Source organism: Cydia strobilella, chromosome 22, assembly GCF_947568885.1.
Source record: "Cydia strobilella chromosome 22, ilCydStro3.1, whole genome shotgun sequence".
Classification (NCBI taxonomy): Eukaryota; Metazoa; Arthropoda; class Insecta; order Lepidoptera; family Tortricidae; genus Cydia; species Cydia strobilella.
In genome coordinates this window covers 9,856,103-9,876,718 of record NC_086062.1, presented here as the reverse complement: position 1 = coordinate 9,876,718, position 20,616 = coordinate 9,856,103, and the positions used below count along the sequence as shown (strand labels likewise).

General features: G+C 36.8%; 2 protein-coding genes across 2 annotated transcripts in view; one reads left to right on the top strand and one right to left on the bottom strand.

The window, feature by feature from the left end:
• Positions 1-16,012, bottom strand: part of LOC134751428 (guanine nucleotide-binding protein G(I)/G(S)/G(T) subunit beta-1) — a 31,095-nt gene extending 15,083 nt beyond the window's left edge. Inside the window, exons 1-2 of the mRNA XM_063686833.1 lie at positions 15,773-16,012; positions 373-496 (exon numbers count right to left, since the gene is read on the bottom strand). Coding sequence (XP_063542903.1) covers positions 373-429 — 57 coding nt within the window. The 5' untranslated portion in view covers positions 430-496; positions 15,773-16,012. The remainder of the gene's footprint in view (positions 1-372; positions 497-15,772) is intronic.
• Positions 16,013-16,711: 699 nt separating this feature from the next.
• Positions 16,712-20,616, top strand: part of LOC134751402 (ATP-binding cassette sub-family D member 1) — an 85,021-nt gene continuing 81,116 nt past the window's right edge. The window contains exon 1 of the mRNA XM_063686795.1: positions 16,712-16,951. The gene's annotated coding sequence lies outside the window, so the exon portion shown is untranslated. The remainder of the gene's footprint in view (positions 16,952-20,616) is intronic.

Genomic DNA, 20,616 nt, shown 5'->3' with positions numbered 1-20,616 from the left:
CACGCCTCTAAAGAACTGACGATAAGGTTGTTTATATATTTTTGAAACGTTGGCTTGTAAAGATCATAAAGATTTTCGTGAACTCGACTGTACTGAACGATTCAATCGTGGTTCTTAAATTATCACTTAACTTTGTCACAAGTTAGCAACAATTCGAGTATGGACACAGGACCGTGTCAAATTAATGTGACCGTTCTTTAATGTAGATTCATTTGAGTTTAAAGGCCAGGACTATATTGTGTAATCTGTCTTTTTTAGGGTTCCGTAACCAAAGGGTAAAAACGGGGCCCTATTTATGCTCCTTTGCGGTTCCCTGTATTTCATCCACGTTCCCTATGATTTACAAAAGCTTGAACTCGAAAAGATGCTCACCCTAATGGCATTTTTGAGGGTCTCCGCCTCCTGACGTAAACTGTCAAGTTCATTCATGGCTGTGTATCCGTTGGTTCAGCTTTCTAGACCTGCTTCCGACGCCTAAACCGCGCTCTGCACCGACCTGAAACAAATAAAAACATTAATTAACAAGGTGACAACAAAGGATGAAGACGCCGGTACAAAACCGGTCTTAGATTAGAGGACTGATTGCCTAATATAGATGGCAGCACAATCTCTCTTGCTATACCGTTATCCCGTTAGGGATTTCCATTTTTTTTTTCAATCCGCAGCACGCAAGTTTTAATCTCGGCGCCCTAACCGAGATAGGCTATTCGAAATAAATAAGTAACATGGTGAGGAGGATTGCCTCACGGCGCCCCTCTTTACCGTCTACGGTACCAGGGCGCCGCGGTCCACAGAGTGTACTGCCATTTCGTCGAAATATTTCTCCCCTAATTTCACTTTCCAACCGACTTATTTCTGTGCTTTTAGTTTAGCCAACCAAAGATTAGCACATTATTATTTCGCATATTTTTTTATTTGATCAAAATCTTATACATGTAAACGAGCAATTCTTGTATTTATCTATCTATATATATTTATATATTTCGGGGATGTCGGAAACGGCCCATAACGATTTCGATGAAATTTGCTATATGGGGAGTTTCGGGGGCGAAAAATCGATCTAGGTCTAATCTCTGGGAAAACGCGCATTTTTGAGTTATTATTATGTTTTCCGAGCAAAGCTCGGTCTCCCAGATATTAATATTTAGCAGAGATTCATTTTACTGGGATTCGTTCACCACCTTGTCATAGAATTATGGTCAAAAACGCCTATTTTTCCAAATCTTTTTTCGAGTAATTTCGGCTGGTACGCCGTGACTCGGGTGGCCTGAACCGCTACGTGGATTTAGGTTATGTCCACACTGTGAACTGAAAATTCGTAAACCTTACAAGCAAAGACAAAAGGCCCACCGATGGCCACTTTAGTGTTAGTATTCTTTTCAGGTACATATAATATTTAGCCTTGTGCCAAGCGAGAAATATCGCGGGAATCGTAAAGTGTCCAACGAATTGAATGCGTGCAAATAAATCAGCCCCCGTTCGAAGAGTATTACGTGCTAAAATAATAATAAATATTCTATTCGTTTACCAGTAAATTAGTAGCTTTTAGAGACCATGTTTTAGCATCCCATTGAGCTGGAAGTTGGCATTATTATAACCGATGACAATGCAATATTATGACAACTGATCTGATCTCAATGATGAAGGCCGAAGGTGGCCTTTAGAACTAGAAGATAAAATAACGTGTTTGGGTTTATTAGAATCGTCTCGTCGTCGTTAAAAGTAAAGTCGAAAAAAAAAGCTTGGAGAAAAACCGTTTTTTGAAAAATAAACCCATTAACGAAATAATTTGTAAGTACTTTATCTGTTCTCGACATTTTATACTGTGTAAGTAAGTCGTACAGTCGCCATCAGATATATAGGAGCGGCCGAGGTGTTCACAATATCTGAACACGCACTCTAACGCCTTGAGAATAGAGGCGTGTTCAAATATTTGTGAGCACCTTAGCCGTTCCGATATATCTGATGGCGACTGTACAAACAGTAACAATCTTAACTGTCCACCGGTGGGCCTTATTAGAAAAGGCATACGGTCGACCGATGGACAGATATGACTGTTGGCGATGGTACGACAAATTGTTAAATGCATTAAGCAGCAGGATAATAGTGGCGTTTACAGGAAAATTTCATTCTATTGTTCCACGGTAATTGGCATTGCGTCAGCTATAATCGCGGTACAAGTACAAAAAAGGTAAAAAAAAAAAACAATTTGGGGCCTTAACACTTTGTAATAAGGTTGACGATGGATAAAGGTACGTAGCCGGACATAGGTAAAGGTACCTACAGTTGTTTCACTAACTGGACTCCTATGTAGCTAAGTGACTAAATAAAAGTCCTGAGCTCCTGAGACTGTTTCTCGTCGTTTGCTTGAATGCATTTATAAATAATACATTTACAATAAAATGCAATAACTCTATTGCACACCTCAAATAAAAAACTGCCTATGCTAGAACAGGTCTTATCGCTAAAAAGCTATATTTTCCAAACAACATTTGGGTAATGGAGCAGATATTTATTCCATTTTCAACCAAAAGGGTACTTATTGTCGCTTGTCAGTAAGGCGCTAATTCCATATAGCTTCAATTAGAAATCAACCCTATCAACAAGCGACAATGTGGTACCTTTTGGTTGAAAACGTCACATTTTAATTGCTTTGCCATGAACGAGGCAACCTCCCCAGTGTGACGTGCTTTTTATTTCAATCAGTGTTGCAGACCGTGTAGCTTCTACGTCACTAGGACGACGGCCTAAAAAGGTCTTGTATATGATATCAATCAACATCACCATCAGCATTCCATGCAGACGAAGCCGCGGGTAGAAGCTAGTTCTTTATAAACTTAATTGTTTCCACAAAAGTTTTGTCATCGAACGACAGTTTTCCCAGTGTGACGTGTTTCTTACTTCAATCAGTGTTGCAGACCGTGTAGCTTCACCGTCACTAGGCCGACGGCCTAAAAAGGTCTTGTATATGATATCAATCATCATCACCATCAGCATTCCATGCAGACGAAGCCGCGGGTAGAAGCTAGTTCTTTATAAACTTAATTGTTTCCACAAAAGCTTTGTCATCGAACGAGAGTTTTCCCAGTGTGTCGTGCCTCTTACTTCAATCAGTGCTGCAGACCGTGTAGCTTCTGCGTCACTAGGCCGACGGCCTAAGACGGTCTTGTTATTATGTTGCTCGTTTACATTGTTTTCATTTTAGACGGGCGAAGGACATCTAAAGAAAAATCTTTATTTGTGTAACTTAAGACTCAAAGTTTCCAAGAAAGAGGTTCTTAATTCGTCAACCGATATGGAAAATGATTTATTGTTATATGTTGTTGATGTTTTTTTTAAATAACCTGCAATATTTACGATGTGAAAATATAGAACATAGAATAGGACGCAAGCGGGGTAGACAAAACCCAGAGACAACTTTTTAGAGCAAGTGAAAGAAAAAGTAGGCGTCGTGTCGTATCAAAAAGTCAAAAGGCTGGCGCAAGATAGGGATAGCTGGAAGATAATCCACCGACAAGTTCGTTACTCACAAACTCTTAAGTTAATGAGGATGATGATTGATGATTATATAACATATTGAGCTACTTTTACTATGGTACCAATACCAACCACGAAATCACGACAAAAAAATTGGATGTTTCATAGATTTTGCCTAGTCAGACGTTAATATTTTCTATAGGAGAGTCAATGTCTTTTTCGCGATTTCGGGATTGGCCCATAATAAAAGTTGCTTCACAATTCACAATCTTCACATCGTAAAATAATGTAGGTTATTAATAAAACACCTGTATAAAGAACAATTGTGGCTTTCCATTAGAGAAGGGTCTTCATGCTTCATGTGATCATGTGCAATAAGCATTCTATTAAAATTTCTGTTGGAATTTTAGATAAAATGGTTCTTATTGCGATAGATACTTTTGAACGCGCACTCCAACAAGATATGCTCTACCAATGGTCAGTTAAGTTTATAGTATGTAAGACAATGTGGCCATAGCGTCATACAAACCTGAAAATGTATCAAAATAGGCAAGCCGGTGGGAGTTTTATGGCATTTCGAGGATATTTGGCAGTAGACAGAATAAATACTTAAGTAAATACACAATAACATCATTCTCCAAACAGCGATTTATGGGTTATATTCTGGATTTACCGAAAGGCTGAGTAAATAATGAACACGACTACTTTTGTATGACCAGCTGCAAGATGCTTATATAAAATAAAAAGTATGTGTGGACTGAAGTAGAAACAGTTTTAAATAAGTTTTTTGTTATTAGGCAACAAATACTCATCGAGACAATTCTAACAAATCCAAACACAATTAGGTTGCGTTGTTTTATCACCAAGTTCCTATGGCCAGCTTTTATGCCCATCATCAGATCAGCTCGATGGTACCATAATATTGCATTGTCACCTAACCTTACGTATATGCATGTGAAGTTTCAACTCAATAGAATAATGGGAAATGGGTCTAACTTAGTTTCTAAGATTTGACCCGAACATACATACAAACATTGCAAAGATGGTAAAAGAACTTTTTCCAGAAATATATATTGAAGACCTTTCAGTTCTTCCAGCTCAGAATCAATATCATTGCATGTTTACGCCTAAACAACAAGTCTAAAGTAAACAAAACGATAAACACACCAGCGAACACGTAAAGAGGAATACTTCGAATCGCGGTAACTCATTCTGAACCAAACAGCAAAGACTATATATATTCTCACACGATAATGACGCTAATTATAAGAGGCTTTGGTGCTAGAATGCTATGCACATAGACTTTAACGTAAGAGTAGGTATAGAGAAATACGTAAGCGTTTAATTGAGGGTGTTATTTTAACGAACGGAGCGAGCGGTTCAATAACTTGCATGTTTTGTTACAGTTTTAACGCATGCAGTGTTTAATTGAGTAGGTGCCACCGTAGCTCGGTTGATAGACTTGCTTGGTAGTAGCGATCGGACAGGTGTTCCGAAAGCTTGCAAGTTCGAGTCTTGCCGGAGGGGGTGAATTTTTCAATTTTCCCTTTCTAATAACATTTGTAGTATCGCTCGCAGACGTTTCTGCCTGACGATGTAGTTTTAGTTATTTTAAGTTTAGATGTAACTTGAATCCAACCTAAATTAGTTTGTTTATATCTTAGCGATCCCGATTTGACACTTACTGGAATCCAAATAAGGTTTTGAAACAAGGGCCTGCCACTCTTTGATAGAGAAAGATAGTCTTATTGCGATTCCTATAAGAGGAAAGAGAAAATGGTGCCATGCTTTGTCCTTATCACCGACCGGGTTTTTTTTCATGGTCAGGTTATGGCAGCATAGGCAATGGCGAAATACCGAAATTTATAAGAGTGAAAGAGAAAAAGGATTATGCTGCCATACATTAACCTGTCAATACATGAATATGTCTTTCTCTTACCCCTGGTCGCTCGGTTTCATGTCTATAACTACTATACTATGTCTATGTTTTGAAAAATCATTCAAAGTTGTCAGGTACTGCTAAAAATAGGTAGCTAAATTGACACTTATAATAACTTAAAAAGGCGCGGTACATATATTAACATTAAACAGGTCTCGAAATAAAGCGTTTTTGCAAGGCTAATCTAACTCGGAAATGTTGCATTTCATTTGCATAGCAAATTATAATGTAAAAACTTAGAAAGGAGTTATGGCAGTAGGAACCGCACAGCGGTGGTTTTTATATCTGGTTATTAAGTATAATATAGGTACCTACACCAACAATGGCTCTTCGAAAGAATATCTTCATTACAAGTTTTTCGTTTCCAAAGACACTCCTCATTGGACCAATGCATAAGAAGATCATATTGGCGTTATATACGCTTGTCCAGTCTAATAAGCCCTTGAAAATATTGTATCCTCATCCATCATATTGACTTTTGTGTTTGTTAGAAAGGGATACAATTTTACAAAGGTTTGCTATGTTTTATAAGGGGGTATCTACGTAAAGTCTGACCAGGAATATATGATCACGCGCCATGTTGCGGAATTTCACTGGAACTATTTTTTTCATACTATACTGAACTGTCACCCTATACATGAAAATAACAGCGCCCTCTTGACAATGATCATATTATGTTACTGGTCAGGCTTTAGATACTAGTATGTCGCGTTTTACTCGTGTCACTATCCAGACATTTTAATCAAATAAAAATGCTTACAAAGAGATTTAGCCTTAATATAAAGCCATACAGCCTCAGCAACGAAGTAATCAGACAACCGAAAATTGAGTCCGCGACTGCGTCACACCCAATAGTCAAATTACATACAAGACATATATACGTACAGACGCGTTCTTTAAAGTAAAGTTAGTCACTTAACACATTCACGTTTCGCCAATGTTTTCGTAGTGCTACGCTCGTAACCGATCCCAGCGTTTTCCGGCTTTGTAGAAGAGGGTTCCCGGCACTCAAGTCCGTTGCCAGACATCTGATTTTTTTGGGTAAAATCAAACTGAAGATAGGGAGTTAACAATATCGATATATTCGCTTATTTTTATTAATCACTTGAGTATTTAATACTTTCTAAAAATAGGTTGTAGACAGTCAATTATATCGTCAGTAGTTATTAGTCGTTACTCGTTAGATAGGCAAGCATATCAAGTAGTCGGTCAAAAATCAACAACAGTCCGAATAATGGTCTATTTGTACACTCTGCGAAGAAGACCGTCTTATAGAAAACAAACTTCAACTGCACAAAAACTGCAGGGAGGGTACTGTATCTCTGCAGCTAACTGTACGTAAATATCTGATCTGCACATTAGTTATATTCGATATGAGGGCTAAGATTTACGATAGTGATGAAAAAGTTGTGGCTAATAGGTTTAAAATGAGTGACAAGTCCGTTCCGAAACGGCCAAGACAAATACATCTAAATGCTTATCTGCCTTCTATTCATAATACATACGACTTTTTTTATAGGTACTTTAGGTTTTGTGAGCGAGAGCTACCTGCCAATTCAAATAAAAATTAATCTTTATATAGGTCTTAAGGACAAATAAATAAATATAAGTAGATATTAGGTATAAAGGTCAACGGAAAATCGTTAAAGTTCAAATCAAAATCATGGGGGTAACACACTGATTTAAACTTTCACGATTTATACAATCGAGACGAAGGTTTTAAGATCTCATCCACAAGGAACCCAGTCATTAGTAAATGTAAGCGGAAACAAATATCGAAAGTTGAATAATCGAATATCGTGAGTGTTGTGTGTCGATCCGGTGGCATCCCTAGTGCGAAAAACGTTCAACTTAATAAACAAGACCAAGTGCGGGTAGTTTGCAAAACTCGCGCGCCTAGAAGATGTTGATGACAACTTTAGCAAGTCTTCTCCGAGACCACGGGGACAACGCCGTCCTCGAAACGTCGGGAGGTAAATTTAAAACCTATTTTTCGCGATTAAGCCCCGTCGTTCTGAATAATCTGAATAATAATAGGGGTAACAATCAATCGACAATTTATATGCAGGCCCTCAGTTGCGTCCATACTCACGATCTGTAAATATTGTAAATTAAAGATACAAACATTGTGTCCAAATTGTAAACGTGGGCTGTCAAAGCGTAGCATTTTTATGTTAAATGGGGCATTTTCTATGAAAAGGGACCTTATTGTCGATGGCGCTTACGCCGCACAGCGTCGCGCGGCATTGTATTTTCATCGGAGCATCGTTAATAATGGCGTAAGCTCCATCGACAATAAGGTCCCTTTTTATAGAAAATACCACAAATTACTATGTGTAGAGACCTCGTCCCTTCGTACTTATTTACTTAACCTTTCTCCAGGTTAGGTTGTACCAATCTAGAAGGGTTTCTCTACAAATGCAAATATATTGCAAATAGGGTGCGTTGGGGTAAGATTGAAGGGTAAATAACCTCATAAAAAACCCTTCAATCTTACCCCAACGCAACCTAGTTACGTTTTGGCGATTCATTTGAAGACGTCACATTTCCGGAAAGAACAATCTAATTTGATTCTTAAATCGGATCGCTAAGGTTGAAATTAAATTGACACGTATGTTGTCGATAAATCATATCTATGCCTGGAAAAGGGTAAAACGCTTTATAATGCATCGTTTGTGTGATAAACGGACTCGACTGTACTTCAAATAGGCATTATCTAAAATAAATATTGAAAACCGGATTCTTTCAAATCTGGACATTTTTGGGCTCATTCTACTCAGAATCGACAGCATTCTGCATCCTGCCATTAAGAAAAGATGTCCCAAAATGTCCATTCCATTACGTCACGTTTCACGAAATGTGTGAATGTGTGTTTTTATCATCAGGATTGAATATGCTAGTGATTCTGAGTTGAACGAACCCAAAAACATCAGGATCTATGAGAATCGGGTTTTCAATATTTATTTTAGAAAACGCACAAATACTGCCGACACTGCCGTGTAAGGGCGATCCTCTTTAAACAACTCAGAAATTGCCAAGCACGCGTTGTTTGCTTGGGCCGAGGTCTATTTCGGACAAATGTATGAATGCATCTCTTTTTTAGGGTTCCGTACCCAAAGGGTACAAACGGGACCCTATTACTAAGACTCCGCTGTCCGTCTGTCTGTCTGTCTGTCACCAGGCTGTATCTCATGAACCGTGATAGCTAGACAGTTGAAATTTTCACAGATAATGTATTTCTGTTGCCGCTATAACAACAAATACTAAAAATAGAATAATATAAATATTTAAATGGGGCTCCCATACAACAAACGTGATTTTTTTGCTGTTTTTTTCGTAATGGTACGGAATCCTTCGTGCGCGAGTCCGACTCGCACTTGGCCGGTTTTTTCTATCACGGGAGGGATCATTATAATTATTGACCGAGCGTGAGCGAAGGTCTACGTTTCAGCTTGGGCAAACATATTTTCGTATGTCCGGATGTTTTCCGGACATACGAACTTCTTACATTCGCCTATCGTACAGAATATCCATAAAATAGAATATTTCGTATTTTTTTCATATTAAATCGGTTCGATTCCCAGGCGAGACAAGCGGATTAAGAGGCCGTAGTCGATTTTGGAGCAAAAATGTAAAATTGATAGATTTAGTCGTTGAAATTATACACGTTTTGTTGCGTAATATCTTAATAACAAGTATTGATTTCTATTAGCACGTCTTCTCATTTTGCCTTTTAATAATGAGGTCGCGAGCGTGCGTCACCGGTAATGCATGAAGAGAAGGGGCAGTTTTTAAAAATTCATCAAAAAATCATGGTGGTAAATTATACAAATTAATGTATAAGAATAGTTTCAGCAAATGTTGTAGATTGTTTAAGTATCAAAATCACGTTGAAGTTAAGTCGATTTTCAGAGAAATTGTCACTTGTTTTGAATTAATTTCTGGAGAAAATTGATTTCGTCTAACTTTCATTTACACTACTTCAAAGTCATAATAATAAAAATGTAGTCTGATAAACGTCAAGTACAGGATATGTGTAATACAAAATTAGCATGTTTAGCAGTCCAAACTTTACGAAATTTACAAATAAGAGCGACAAAATCAGTGCTTTACGCGCGTTTACCTAAACGTCCATCAGAAAAGCAAACATTACTAATTTAGTGAGTCTGTTTTCAAAAAACTGATCTGATAAAAGGTAAGATAAGAAGACGTGCTAATAGAAACCAGTACTTGTTATTTCAATTAGGTAACAAAAGGTGTAAAATTTCACGGACTAAATCTATCAATTTTACATTTTTGCGACTAAAATCGACACCGGCCTCTTAAAAAAAAACCCAGAATGCAGTTTTGTTTCTTTTTAAAAATAAAAGAATGTTTCCTTTAAGTAAGTGCATGTATATAGTTAAGTAATGTTAAAATCGAATGTAATTAATTAATTGATAGCTTTCATGCGATCATGAGGAAGCGCTGCGCCTCATTGTTAGAAAGGATGCGCGGGAGCCCTAGCAGCCTTCTAAAGGTGTTTGCCGATAGATGGGATTCACCCATGCAAAAACGATGGATCGGACTTCACTCGACGTTTATAAATCTTAATTGGTAAATTTAAATTTTAATTGGTAACTTTAAATTTAATTTGGGATTGACATGTTTTATTATTATCGTTTTTTACTTCTATTTTTATTATTTTAATCCATGATCCTATTAATTGTTTTTATTTTTACCTATGTCTGACGTACCTAATTTTGCAATGCTAATTTTAATTTTGAATTTTAGAAATGTCCAAATTAAAATGTTATTAAGTAATACTAACTCATTTTAGTTGTAGTATCTTAGTTTTTTAGTATTTAGTATTAATAATTTTAGTTTTAATTTTTAGTTAAGAACTTACTAACAATGCTCTATGGACCTATGAGTTGTCTGAAAATAAACGAATTTTATTTATTATTTATTTATTTAATTATAAACACTAACCTTTAGCTTTAAGTTTAATTTATTTGTTTTGTTGTCATTTGTTACTAACAACTATGAAGTCCTTCGAAATAAAGATATTTTATTTATTTATTTAAGTAAAATGAGCTAACTTCAGGTTTTAAGGTACTTTCCCTCCAGGGCCCATTAATTTTTTCCACACATGTAGATCCTTATAGTGTATCGTGTTCATGTGTGTGTGTGTTGATAGTGAATCAAATTCTATGTATTGCGGCCACCAGGTAAGTTTCTTAGCAGATTACGCAACATTCTTGATATTTAGCGGCTATCTAATCTATCTATGAGACACATTCGTTATTTGATAGTTCTGTTGACGATGTTGTGTGTTGATAAATAGCATGCAGTTATACACACGCATGCATGCAGTTACACAACGAAGGCCGCAAAATATCTGACACCATCTTATTTGTAGAGCCATAATAGCGTGTCACATATTTTTGCTGCCTTCGAAGAGTAACATATTATTCCAGGTGACTGTACAAAATAAGGTACAGACACAGGGCGGACACGCTATACATCAAATATCACTTGCGTTCACGCGTCGTGTGTCATAGTGTGAGTAAGTTGCTTAAAAATAGTATAGTACTGAGGTACTGAGCGGCCGGCAAACGGCCGTCAATCTGCTGTCGCGGGGCGAGGTAATTCGAATCGGGGCGGGGCGGTGCGTGGCCGTTCTGTATGATAATACTATTACTTATTCTGTGGTACAGGTGCATCTAGCCCACAGACAAAAGATCCATTGACATAACAATAATGACGCCTGTACCTGAAGGGGCGCCTACACCCTTTAAAGCGAGCTAATGCGTTATGACAGGTGCATTCATACATACAGCATTTAATTATGAACAGTCCTTTGTCGTGATAAAACCGCCAATGCATGGATTCTTTAATGCGGTTTTATCAACTACATGAATGATGAAACACCGTGGGATTAAGTGTTATTGAAAATAATTAATTATTTATTATTATGTTAATAATGATGAAATTGATAATTCAATGAATACCCATATTAGGTAATCCGTATTTTTTGACATTTAGATTTTTATTGTAGAAAGTTTCTAGACTAGTATTCCTTTATAGTTTATAGGGACCGTGCGCGTTGGAGGGTCTGCCATCTTGTGGCCTGAATCGGAACCATAAACATGTACATCACATGTACATTGGCACTTCACGCCAAAGCAAGTGCTGCCAATTTGTGGGCTACTTTGGAAGCATAAACTACACATTTACGCCTCGCGCCAAAAATCTGACGTCTCCTGTGCTGCCCCCTACAGTTTATGCACGCTCCATACAATTTTGGTGTTTGACGATCGATCGATATACGTAAACGAATAAACGATTACATTACATAGATATACGTTACGTAAATGTTTCATATTTCATATTTTTTTTTTTTCATATTATTTTCACATATTTCATATATGTTCATACCAAGTTTCATGTAATTTAAGCATGTCGTTTTAAAATGAGAGCGTAATTTAGATTGTATGGGAGCCGCTTATTGGCGGCGGTTCATGTGACTCTTAATCCACGGTTAGGTAGTCTCAGTTTTCTTCCATTAGTAGGAAATCTAGTCCGAGGTCGAAATGTCGCCGCCGAGATGTTTATCAACGCAATTACGCTCTAAGCCAGGGGTTCCCAAAGTTGAGTGGGCTCCGACACACCTAACAAAAACTGCCATTTTTGGGGCCCAACTAACTACGCTAACTACTAGCTACTTACTAAACTAAGCTAAACTATGGAATGAACTGTCGCCTGCGGTATTTCCGGACCGATACGACCTTCAAACCTTCAAGAAAAGAGCGTACTCCCATCTTAAAGGCCGGCAACGCACTTACAACCCCTCTGGTGTTACGGGTGTCCATGGGCGGCGGTAATCGCTCACCATAAGGTAATCCGTCTGCTCGTTTGCTTCCATTATCATAAAAAAAAAAAAAATACGGAGACCACCATGAATAAACATTGCTATATGTGGTATTTGCTATAAAAAGGGACCTTATTGTCGATGGCGCTTACGCCATTATAAACGATGCTTCCATATAAATACAATGCCGCGCGACGCTGTGCGGCGTAAGCGCCATCGACAATAAGGTTCCTTTTCATAGAAAATGCCCCATATAGATCTCAGTCTTAAAACTCATACATATTACAAATATCTTTACTGCAAAAGGCTTGTGAAAACCTATGCTTATTCTGTGCTTATACCTATAGAACACTTATGTCTCAACCACTATGCATTCAGCGGATTTTCAACGCTTTTCACATATTTATGCAAACAAGGTTGACAAACACAGCCTTACATCAACTCATGCGACCCAACTCCGTTACAAAACACAGAATTATATGGCTTATTTCTAAAATCTTATATCCTATAATTGTGCAAACCTTCATATAGACTTAGTAATAGCCTTTATTTCATGCTTCTTTTTTTTTACAATTACATAAATTTCAATTATTATTGGTTTATTATTTGCATGTCGCTTGAGCGGAAAAGGCCTCCCCCAGTTTTTCCCATTCCTTCCTATCCTGTGCTGTTCTCCACCAGTATCTGTCGAAGTTCACTAGCTCGTCTCTCCATCTTTTATTTGGTCTTTTTTGTTTTCTCGTTATTCCTATTGGTGACCATTCTGTGACACGTTTAGTCCACCGGTTATCCGTTGTTTGACATATATGGCCAGCCCAGGCCCATTTGTTCTTTTTTATTGCGTATATTGTATCTTTTACTCCAGTTTTCTCTCATATAGACTTACAATAGTTTTAAGTCTCAAGTGTCTAAAATGTAGAAGACGAATGAGGGATTCTTGAATGATTGTTGCCTACAGCCTTCTTTAGAAAGAATGTATGTATGATTGTAATCCTTGTGATTTTTAGGACTAGGTGAATATCGTGTCATAGTAATTAAGGTCACTTATCTGGCCAGTCAGCTTCTTACACAGGGTAGCTTTATCCTTATACAATACAATTATTAGCCTTTATTATCTAAGAAAGGGTTTTTCATGCAGGGTAAAGTGATTTTTTTTGTCTTACCCCTCATGACAAACCCTTTCAATCGTACCCCAATGCACCTTATAATTGTGATTTTATTGCTTTATTGTTTTTAATTGTCGCTAGTCAGGTGGTTATTGGGGTTTCCGATAAAGGCTGCCTCTAAAGCTTTCCAATCTTCTCTACTTCGAGCAGTTCTTATCCACTTAGGAACAGGGTGAACACATCCAGATAATTATAGTCTTTATTATCAAATCGATAGGTAATTATCAGGCATAAAAATCACGATAATTATAAACTGAAATAGATAACATACAAGTATATAGGTTGCTTTCAATAAGTGTAACAGAAAAAAAATTTGATACACAATGTAATTGTTTTGATGAATGCCTAGTAATTGATGTAAAATCATGCATTAGCATGTTTTACTGTTGTTTCCAATTCAATGCACAATCTAATGGCAATTACCAATCACTCCATTACATATATGAATAAAATATGTTTTTAGAGGTCCGTATCCAAAGGGTAAAAACGGGACCCTATTACTAAGACTCCACCACTGTCCATTTGTCTGTCTGTCTGTCACCAGTCTGTATCTCATAAACCATGATAGCTAGACAGTTGAAATTCTCACAAATGATGTATTTCTGTTGCCGCTATAACAACAAATACTAAAAACAAAATAAAATTTATATTTAAGTGGGGCTCTTATACAACAAACGTGATTTTTTTGCCGCTTTTTGCGTAATGGTACGGAACCCTTCCTGTTGTATCGGAATTGAACAATATAGCTAAAAGTCAAAATGAACTTGAACTAACAGACCTTGATTGTTCGCAGACGTTTCTGCTGGTTAAAAATTAATTGAAAAATTATTTGAATAGGAAGAAAGTATGATGGGATGACAAGTGGGAAAAAACATGCAGCTCCAACTGGAAATAAATGAGAAAAGGAGCACAAATGATAATGATGGTACTTAAACCCTTAAAACGACACAAAACGTTAAGTCCGCCATTTGTACTTTCTTGCATTGTGCAATAAAAGTTAAATAAATAATAAAACATGGAAAAATGTTACTGGATGAAGACAGATCTATACTTAAAGTCTTGTTGGGTAAGTGCAACACTTGTAGGGAAGACTCGTACTGCTTCCTTTGCCCCAAGCCAAATAAACTATATTTCACTTTTAATAACAAAACTTCCATGAGACAGACATATTAAATATATTAAGAACGGGTCACTCAAATATTTAAGTCAAAAAACGCTCAACATGTTTCACAAGGAGTACCGTACCGTAAGTGACCCTACTTAATATCCTGCTCTAAACATAATTTATTATACTGTTCTGTATATATCTCATCAAGTGAATTGTAAAATATATTATATATTTAAGGTTTCACTTACCATGACCTTAATATGAATAGCAGGTTGGACAATCCTATGATTACATGTATTAACTCCAAATTAAAAATTCATGGAAGTTACATTTATAATCAATAAACTGTGGTACATGTTTTATTTATCTTTCCTTACTATTAGAAGCATGAATTATCATTATCATATAGTTTTATTAGCATATAGAGTGAGACCAACATAAGTCTGCAACGATTTTGATAGCACATGCAGTGCAAGTGTTATTTTAAACATAAAACTTCTATGAAATTATGACGTACAAATAACACTTGCAATGTGTGCTATCAAAATCGTTCCAGACTTCTCTTGGTCTTACTAATACTGTTGTTCATATAATGAGTTAATAAAATATATGTTTAGTATTAAAACATCATTATTTAAAGTACCCAAGTTAACCACGAAGTTACTCATAACTAGCAAAACGTATTTCGACACTATGACAGGTACATATTGGACCATTTTACACACCACTAAAATGTCTAAAATACGCCCAAAACGTCAATATAATCCGCCTTAACTACCACTTACAAACTTAACATGGCTGTTAGTTATTTGTGAACATATTTTGCAGTAATGAGGCGATATGTATAAGAATCGATGGTCTGACTAGCAACAGGGGCTGTGCCTCTGTACTCTATAAGCATGTACCTATAGTACGCGTACATGCACGTCTAGATTTTCACGAATACGTGACATCCTAGCATAGGATGTACTAGAAAGCACCCTAACGCACGGCAAACGGAACTAGATTGACTCAATGATAGCGTTCGGTTCGGAACAGAAATTAAATGGCTCACCCAATTGTACAGGCCGGCGGTGCCCTATAAAACTTGCCCGATAAACATCATTATCAACGCCGAGGTCCCAACTCAAACAAGTAAATATTTTACAAAAATAAAGCACAAACACTTATTCATCATTATTACTAGCTAAAAGTAGAAGTAATTGGTAAAATAAGACAAGAACTTTTACCCTTCCGTCAGCAATATAACTTCGATCGTCCCTCCAGCGGTTTCAGGGCGCTTCCTATATCACCATTAAGACTGGATTCTCACTTTTTGGCACATTTTGTATCTGTACAACAACACCACACTAAATCAAGAATTAATCACAAGTTTTTAACACGGACTCTACCACCATTAGCTTTTCATACACCTTATCCCGGGCACGGTCCTCCTCACGGCCATTTGCAAATTGCGTCAAAATTCCAGAAATGTGATTGGTGGATTCCGCGCAAGTCTTGTTTCAGTCCTACACCGCTACCTGGTGGCAACGTTGTAAACTATTAATCTTGCCATACAAATTCCCTCCCTAACACCACGACATAAAGCCTTTTAAAATATTCATGCTTGCACTTACACCCTTTACAACTGAATACTGTAGGGTGCGGTAAGGTAGTTCGAGAACCCCGTATTGTGACGTCAAACTGGGCGTGAATAATATAAAGCGGGCTGTTTAAAATACGATTACAGGAAACGAAATTAACAACAAAAATCTCCTTAAATAATGAGTAATTTGAAAAGAAAAAAAACGTGTTTGTGCCATCTCTAAAAATAGAAAGATTACGTACCAAAATTTGCACAAATTTGATTAGTCTCAGCAATATTTTGGCGATATACCTCATTGCGTTCCGTTTTACGCAACTAACAAGCATAGATATGCTTGTGATCTATCACTGTCTTGAACTACTTCTAGTAGACAAAACAAATTATATTTAGAAATAAAATATTTCGTGGTTTTATGATACAACACAATAATATTAACAATAATTCAAAACGTAATATAAAATATACTGAAAACATCTACCTATTTTTATTTTCATATATTTCCGAACGAAAGTTTGTTGTCAAGTAAGCAAACGTCATAACGTCAATCAGCTCAGCTCAGCAGTCAGCAGGCAGTGCCCTTTGTTATTTTCTGCGTAATAGACGTGTTTCGAGGTCCGTTTACGCACGTTCCGTGAAGATTTATTTGGAAATAAGCAATTAAATTATTTCACGCGTGTATCAGTTATGAACTAAGTGACGGAATAAAATTATATAGACTTCCTTTAGATCCTGGTTTGTTTAGGACTTTGTTGGTGATTTCAATTGCGAGTTATTCCGCAATAATATAACAAGCTGAGTAATCTAATATAGGTTGTTACTATCGGTAAGTAGGTAGTTTAATTTTAGATATAATGTCCATAACATCGTTTTATATAGACTGGGTTGCCTTGAAGACTTGTGAGTCGGCAATTTTACTGTTTTCGGATGATATTTTAGGATCTGTAAATTGTTGTCCTTGATAAAGCCTTTTGTCGATCTCCTCGTGAACGCAGTACCGCATTGCGTAAAATACTTGCAGTATAACAAATATCCTTGTCTCGATAAAGTTTCTATGCTGTTTATCCTACAGAAATCAATACACCTTATAAAACAAAGTCGCCTGCCGCGTTTATCTGTATGTTCGCGTTAACTCAAAAACTACTGAACGGATTTTCATGCGGTTTTCACCTATGAAGGAAGTGATCCTTGAGGAAGGTTTATGTGTATAATTAATTATAGTTAACCCGTGTGACTCCCTTAAGACTCCTCTGTCCGTCTGTTTGCCCATCTCTCTGTCTGTCACCAGGTTGTATCTCATGAACCGTGATAGCTATATAGACAGTTGAAATTTCACAGATGATGTATTTCTGTTGCCACTATAACAACAAATACTAAAAAGTACGGAACCCTCGGTGGGTGAGTCCGACTCGCATTCTCTGTCTAATTTTGTTCACAGTTTAACTGACAAATATAAACTTTATTATAAGGTCAAAAGACCCACTAATGGTCAGTTGTCATTACATTCCTCAAAACTCATTAATCATAGATAAATAGATAATATTTCATCATTGTGATTTTTACTAATGATTATCAAAATTAATTACCAACATCCATACTAATATTATAAATGCGAAAGTGTGTCTGTCTGTACTCAACAGAGTACACCAGAGTAACAACCTTTTCACGCTGAAACCGCTGAACCGATTTAGTTGAAATTTGGTATAGAGATAGTTTAGTTGGTTCTTCAATCTTTTCTCTTCATTTTTGTCTACCGGATTTTGATTTATTTTTTTATGATTTTTTAAACATTGTCTAAAAACACTTTTTTCGTCTTGATTGATGTGAAAGATCTTACATATACGAAATCTACATATTTGGGTTTGTCTTTGACGTTTCTAAAAACTGGTAGTAGGTTTTAATTTTAAACTAATTAACACAAAATTTATGGCCAGAAAACCAGTTTTTTGGCCTAAAATTGTTCAACTTTGATGCCAAATATATCGAAGGCAATGAACTTTGAAGTAAATATGGGATATTATATCGCTTAAAGCCGTTGCTGTTAATATGATAAGCTACAAAAAACATTAGAAAAGTAAGGGATTCAGATCGCTGGTCATTGGGGCATGGGATCCCCTTAACATGTCGCCGGGTTCCAACTTGTACCTCATCACTAATCATTAATCAGTATTTTTTATTTATTTTATAAATCGGGCCTAACAACTGACCCAACATATTCATTTGTTTATCTTACTTACTGTACTCTCGCGCAATAAATTCTAAGTTCATGACTTTTCAATGTCACTTACTGTTGTTATGGTGCAGAACAATGGACTTATAGTGTTGTTGTGAAATCTTTTGTAAGGTCTTCCCCCCTAGTTGCTCGAGATGACATTCTGAACTAAAGTGCCGTAGAAAACATTGTCTTATAATTAAACTTTTTTAACAAAACAATGCTAGAAAGTACCTACTCGTATAATTGGGAGGACCCGGGCTAAAGCAAAATTGTAGATACTTAATATCATTTGAATTGTTATAATACTCTTTATTTACATACAAGATATATACAGTGGTACTACGTAAACGAAATTAATAACTAGCTTAAATCTAAAATAGGCCCTTGAGGCATTGTACCAAGGATGCTGGCGGCATTTCCTCGCTGTATCGCAATGCTGATACGTTGTGCGAGGAAGCTGCCAGCTCTTCCGTCACCAGTTACGTCAACCAGACGCTTCGCGATTTCTGCAAACAACTTGTGCGCGCTGGGACCCCATGGACCTAGCAACTCCAAATGGAACGAATTGATTGTTTAGTTGTTACGTTTTTACAAAAGCAAATGCCATGAAAAAAATCCCACGAAAACTAGGCTAAGGTGCGTTGGGTTAAGATTGAAAGGGTTTTTCATGCGGGGTAAGATGAAAAGTCACCCGTAATGCTTCGTTATACGGACGATTTTTTGTCTTATCCCTTATGAAAAACCCTTTCAATCTTATCCCACGCACCTTACAGTACAATCTCACTAATCCGGCACTAATGCTGATTGCTGACACACGAGAGCCGGATACTTTCAGAGTCATTGAAGTTAAATTTTAAAACCCGCGCTATCGCCAAATTTAACGTCGCAAGTTTCGCGCGGCGCGCTGTAGGTATCTTCCACCTGCCTGCAATACGGCCCCATCAAATTTTATGATTATTGGAGATTAAATCTTAATTAAAAATAAAAAGTTAAGTTTCCTTTAAAAATTTTGGTGCCCAAGTGACCGTATTGCAGGTACGAAACGTTTTTTTCCTTTATATGTGTCATTTTCAACCTAAAGGGTACTTATTGTCGCTATTGTCAGTAAGGCGATATTTCCATATAAATTTAATTAGAAATCTACCTTATCGACAAGCGAAGTGGTACCTTTTGGTTGAAAACGTCACATATTTTCCTGGCTCTATAAACAGAAATACTGTGGTGATGCTTGATCAGGATCACTGAAGATCCCCCTAAGTGAACTGGACAAGGGCAAGCGAATTGTTAAGTAGGTATAATCTAGATGCAGTTTACTAAATTGCATTGCATTGGCCTTAATTTATACATATGGAGGTCGAGGTCGACAATATACCTACCTATATCTGAAGTTTCTTTATCTTACAGACTTATATTTTTTATCTTAATACCTACAAGTTTCGGTTTCGGCAGATCTCAGCATAAAAATAATCTTTCGGCGGAAGGTTCGGTTTCACCCAAAAAAATGCCGATCCTTTCGGCTGCGCCGGAACTTACCAAAGTGGTAACGCGATCCGTAACCACATTGTTGTCAATGTGGTTACGGATCCGGATCGCGTACGGCCAGTTTTCTATAATAAGTGAATTCTAGTTAATCTTACATTACTGTGGTCCGACACGCACTTGGCCTGATAAATGAGCAAATCAACGTTTTGAGCGTCTCATGCGTTACTTAAAATGTCTTAAGTTACCAAAAAATAATAAAAAGTTTGTAGTTTCTATTTATTGGGTTTACTTAACAGTTGGCGCGTTGAATGTTTTAACATAAACCATATAAACTGAAACAGAAAAGCTTTTATTTTAAGGTGTATTTTACAACGAAGTTTAAAAGTTGTGGACAAATTTGGACAAATACTTTTCCAGAGGTCTTTTGAGAGGTCATCAGTATAAGCTGGTGTCCTACAATAATCCTCATAGACACTTCTTTAGCAACAGAGTGGTCAACGCTTGGAACAAACTCCCAGGGGATGTAGTAGCGGCCCAAAGTGTCAATGAGTTTAAGAATAAATTAGATAAGCACAAAGCAAATTCTACTCAACACTGAGAACTTGGTTTATGACTCTGGATACAGGCATTATCAGTTGTTTAAACTGCCTGCCTGCATTACAAATAATAATAATAATAATAAATATAGTTATATCTACAGTTTTTTTTTGGTTTAATAAGAAATGTTTTAATTCTCTCAAAATCACCCAACCTCTTTAACTCTAGTTTCATAAGAAAAAAATTCCAACTAGCAA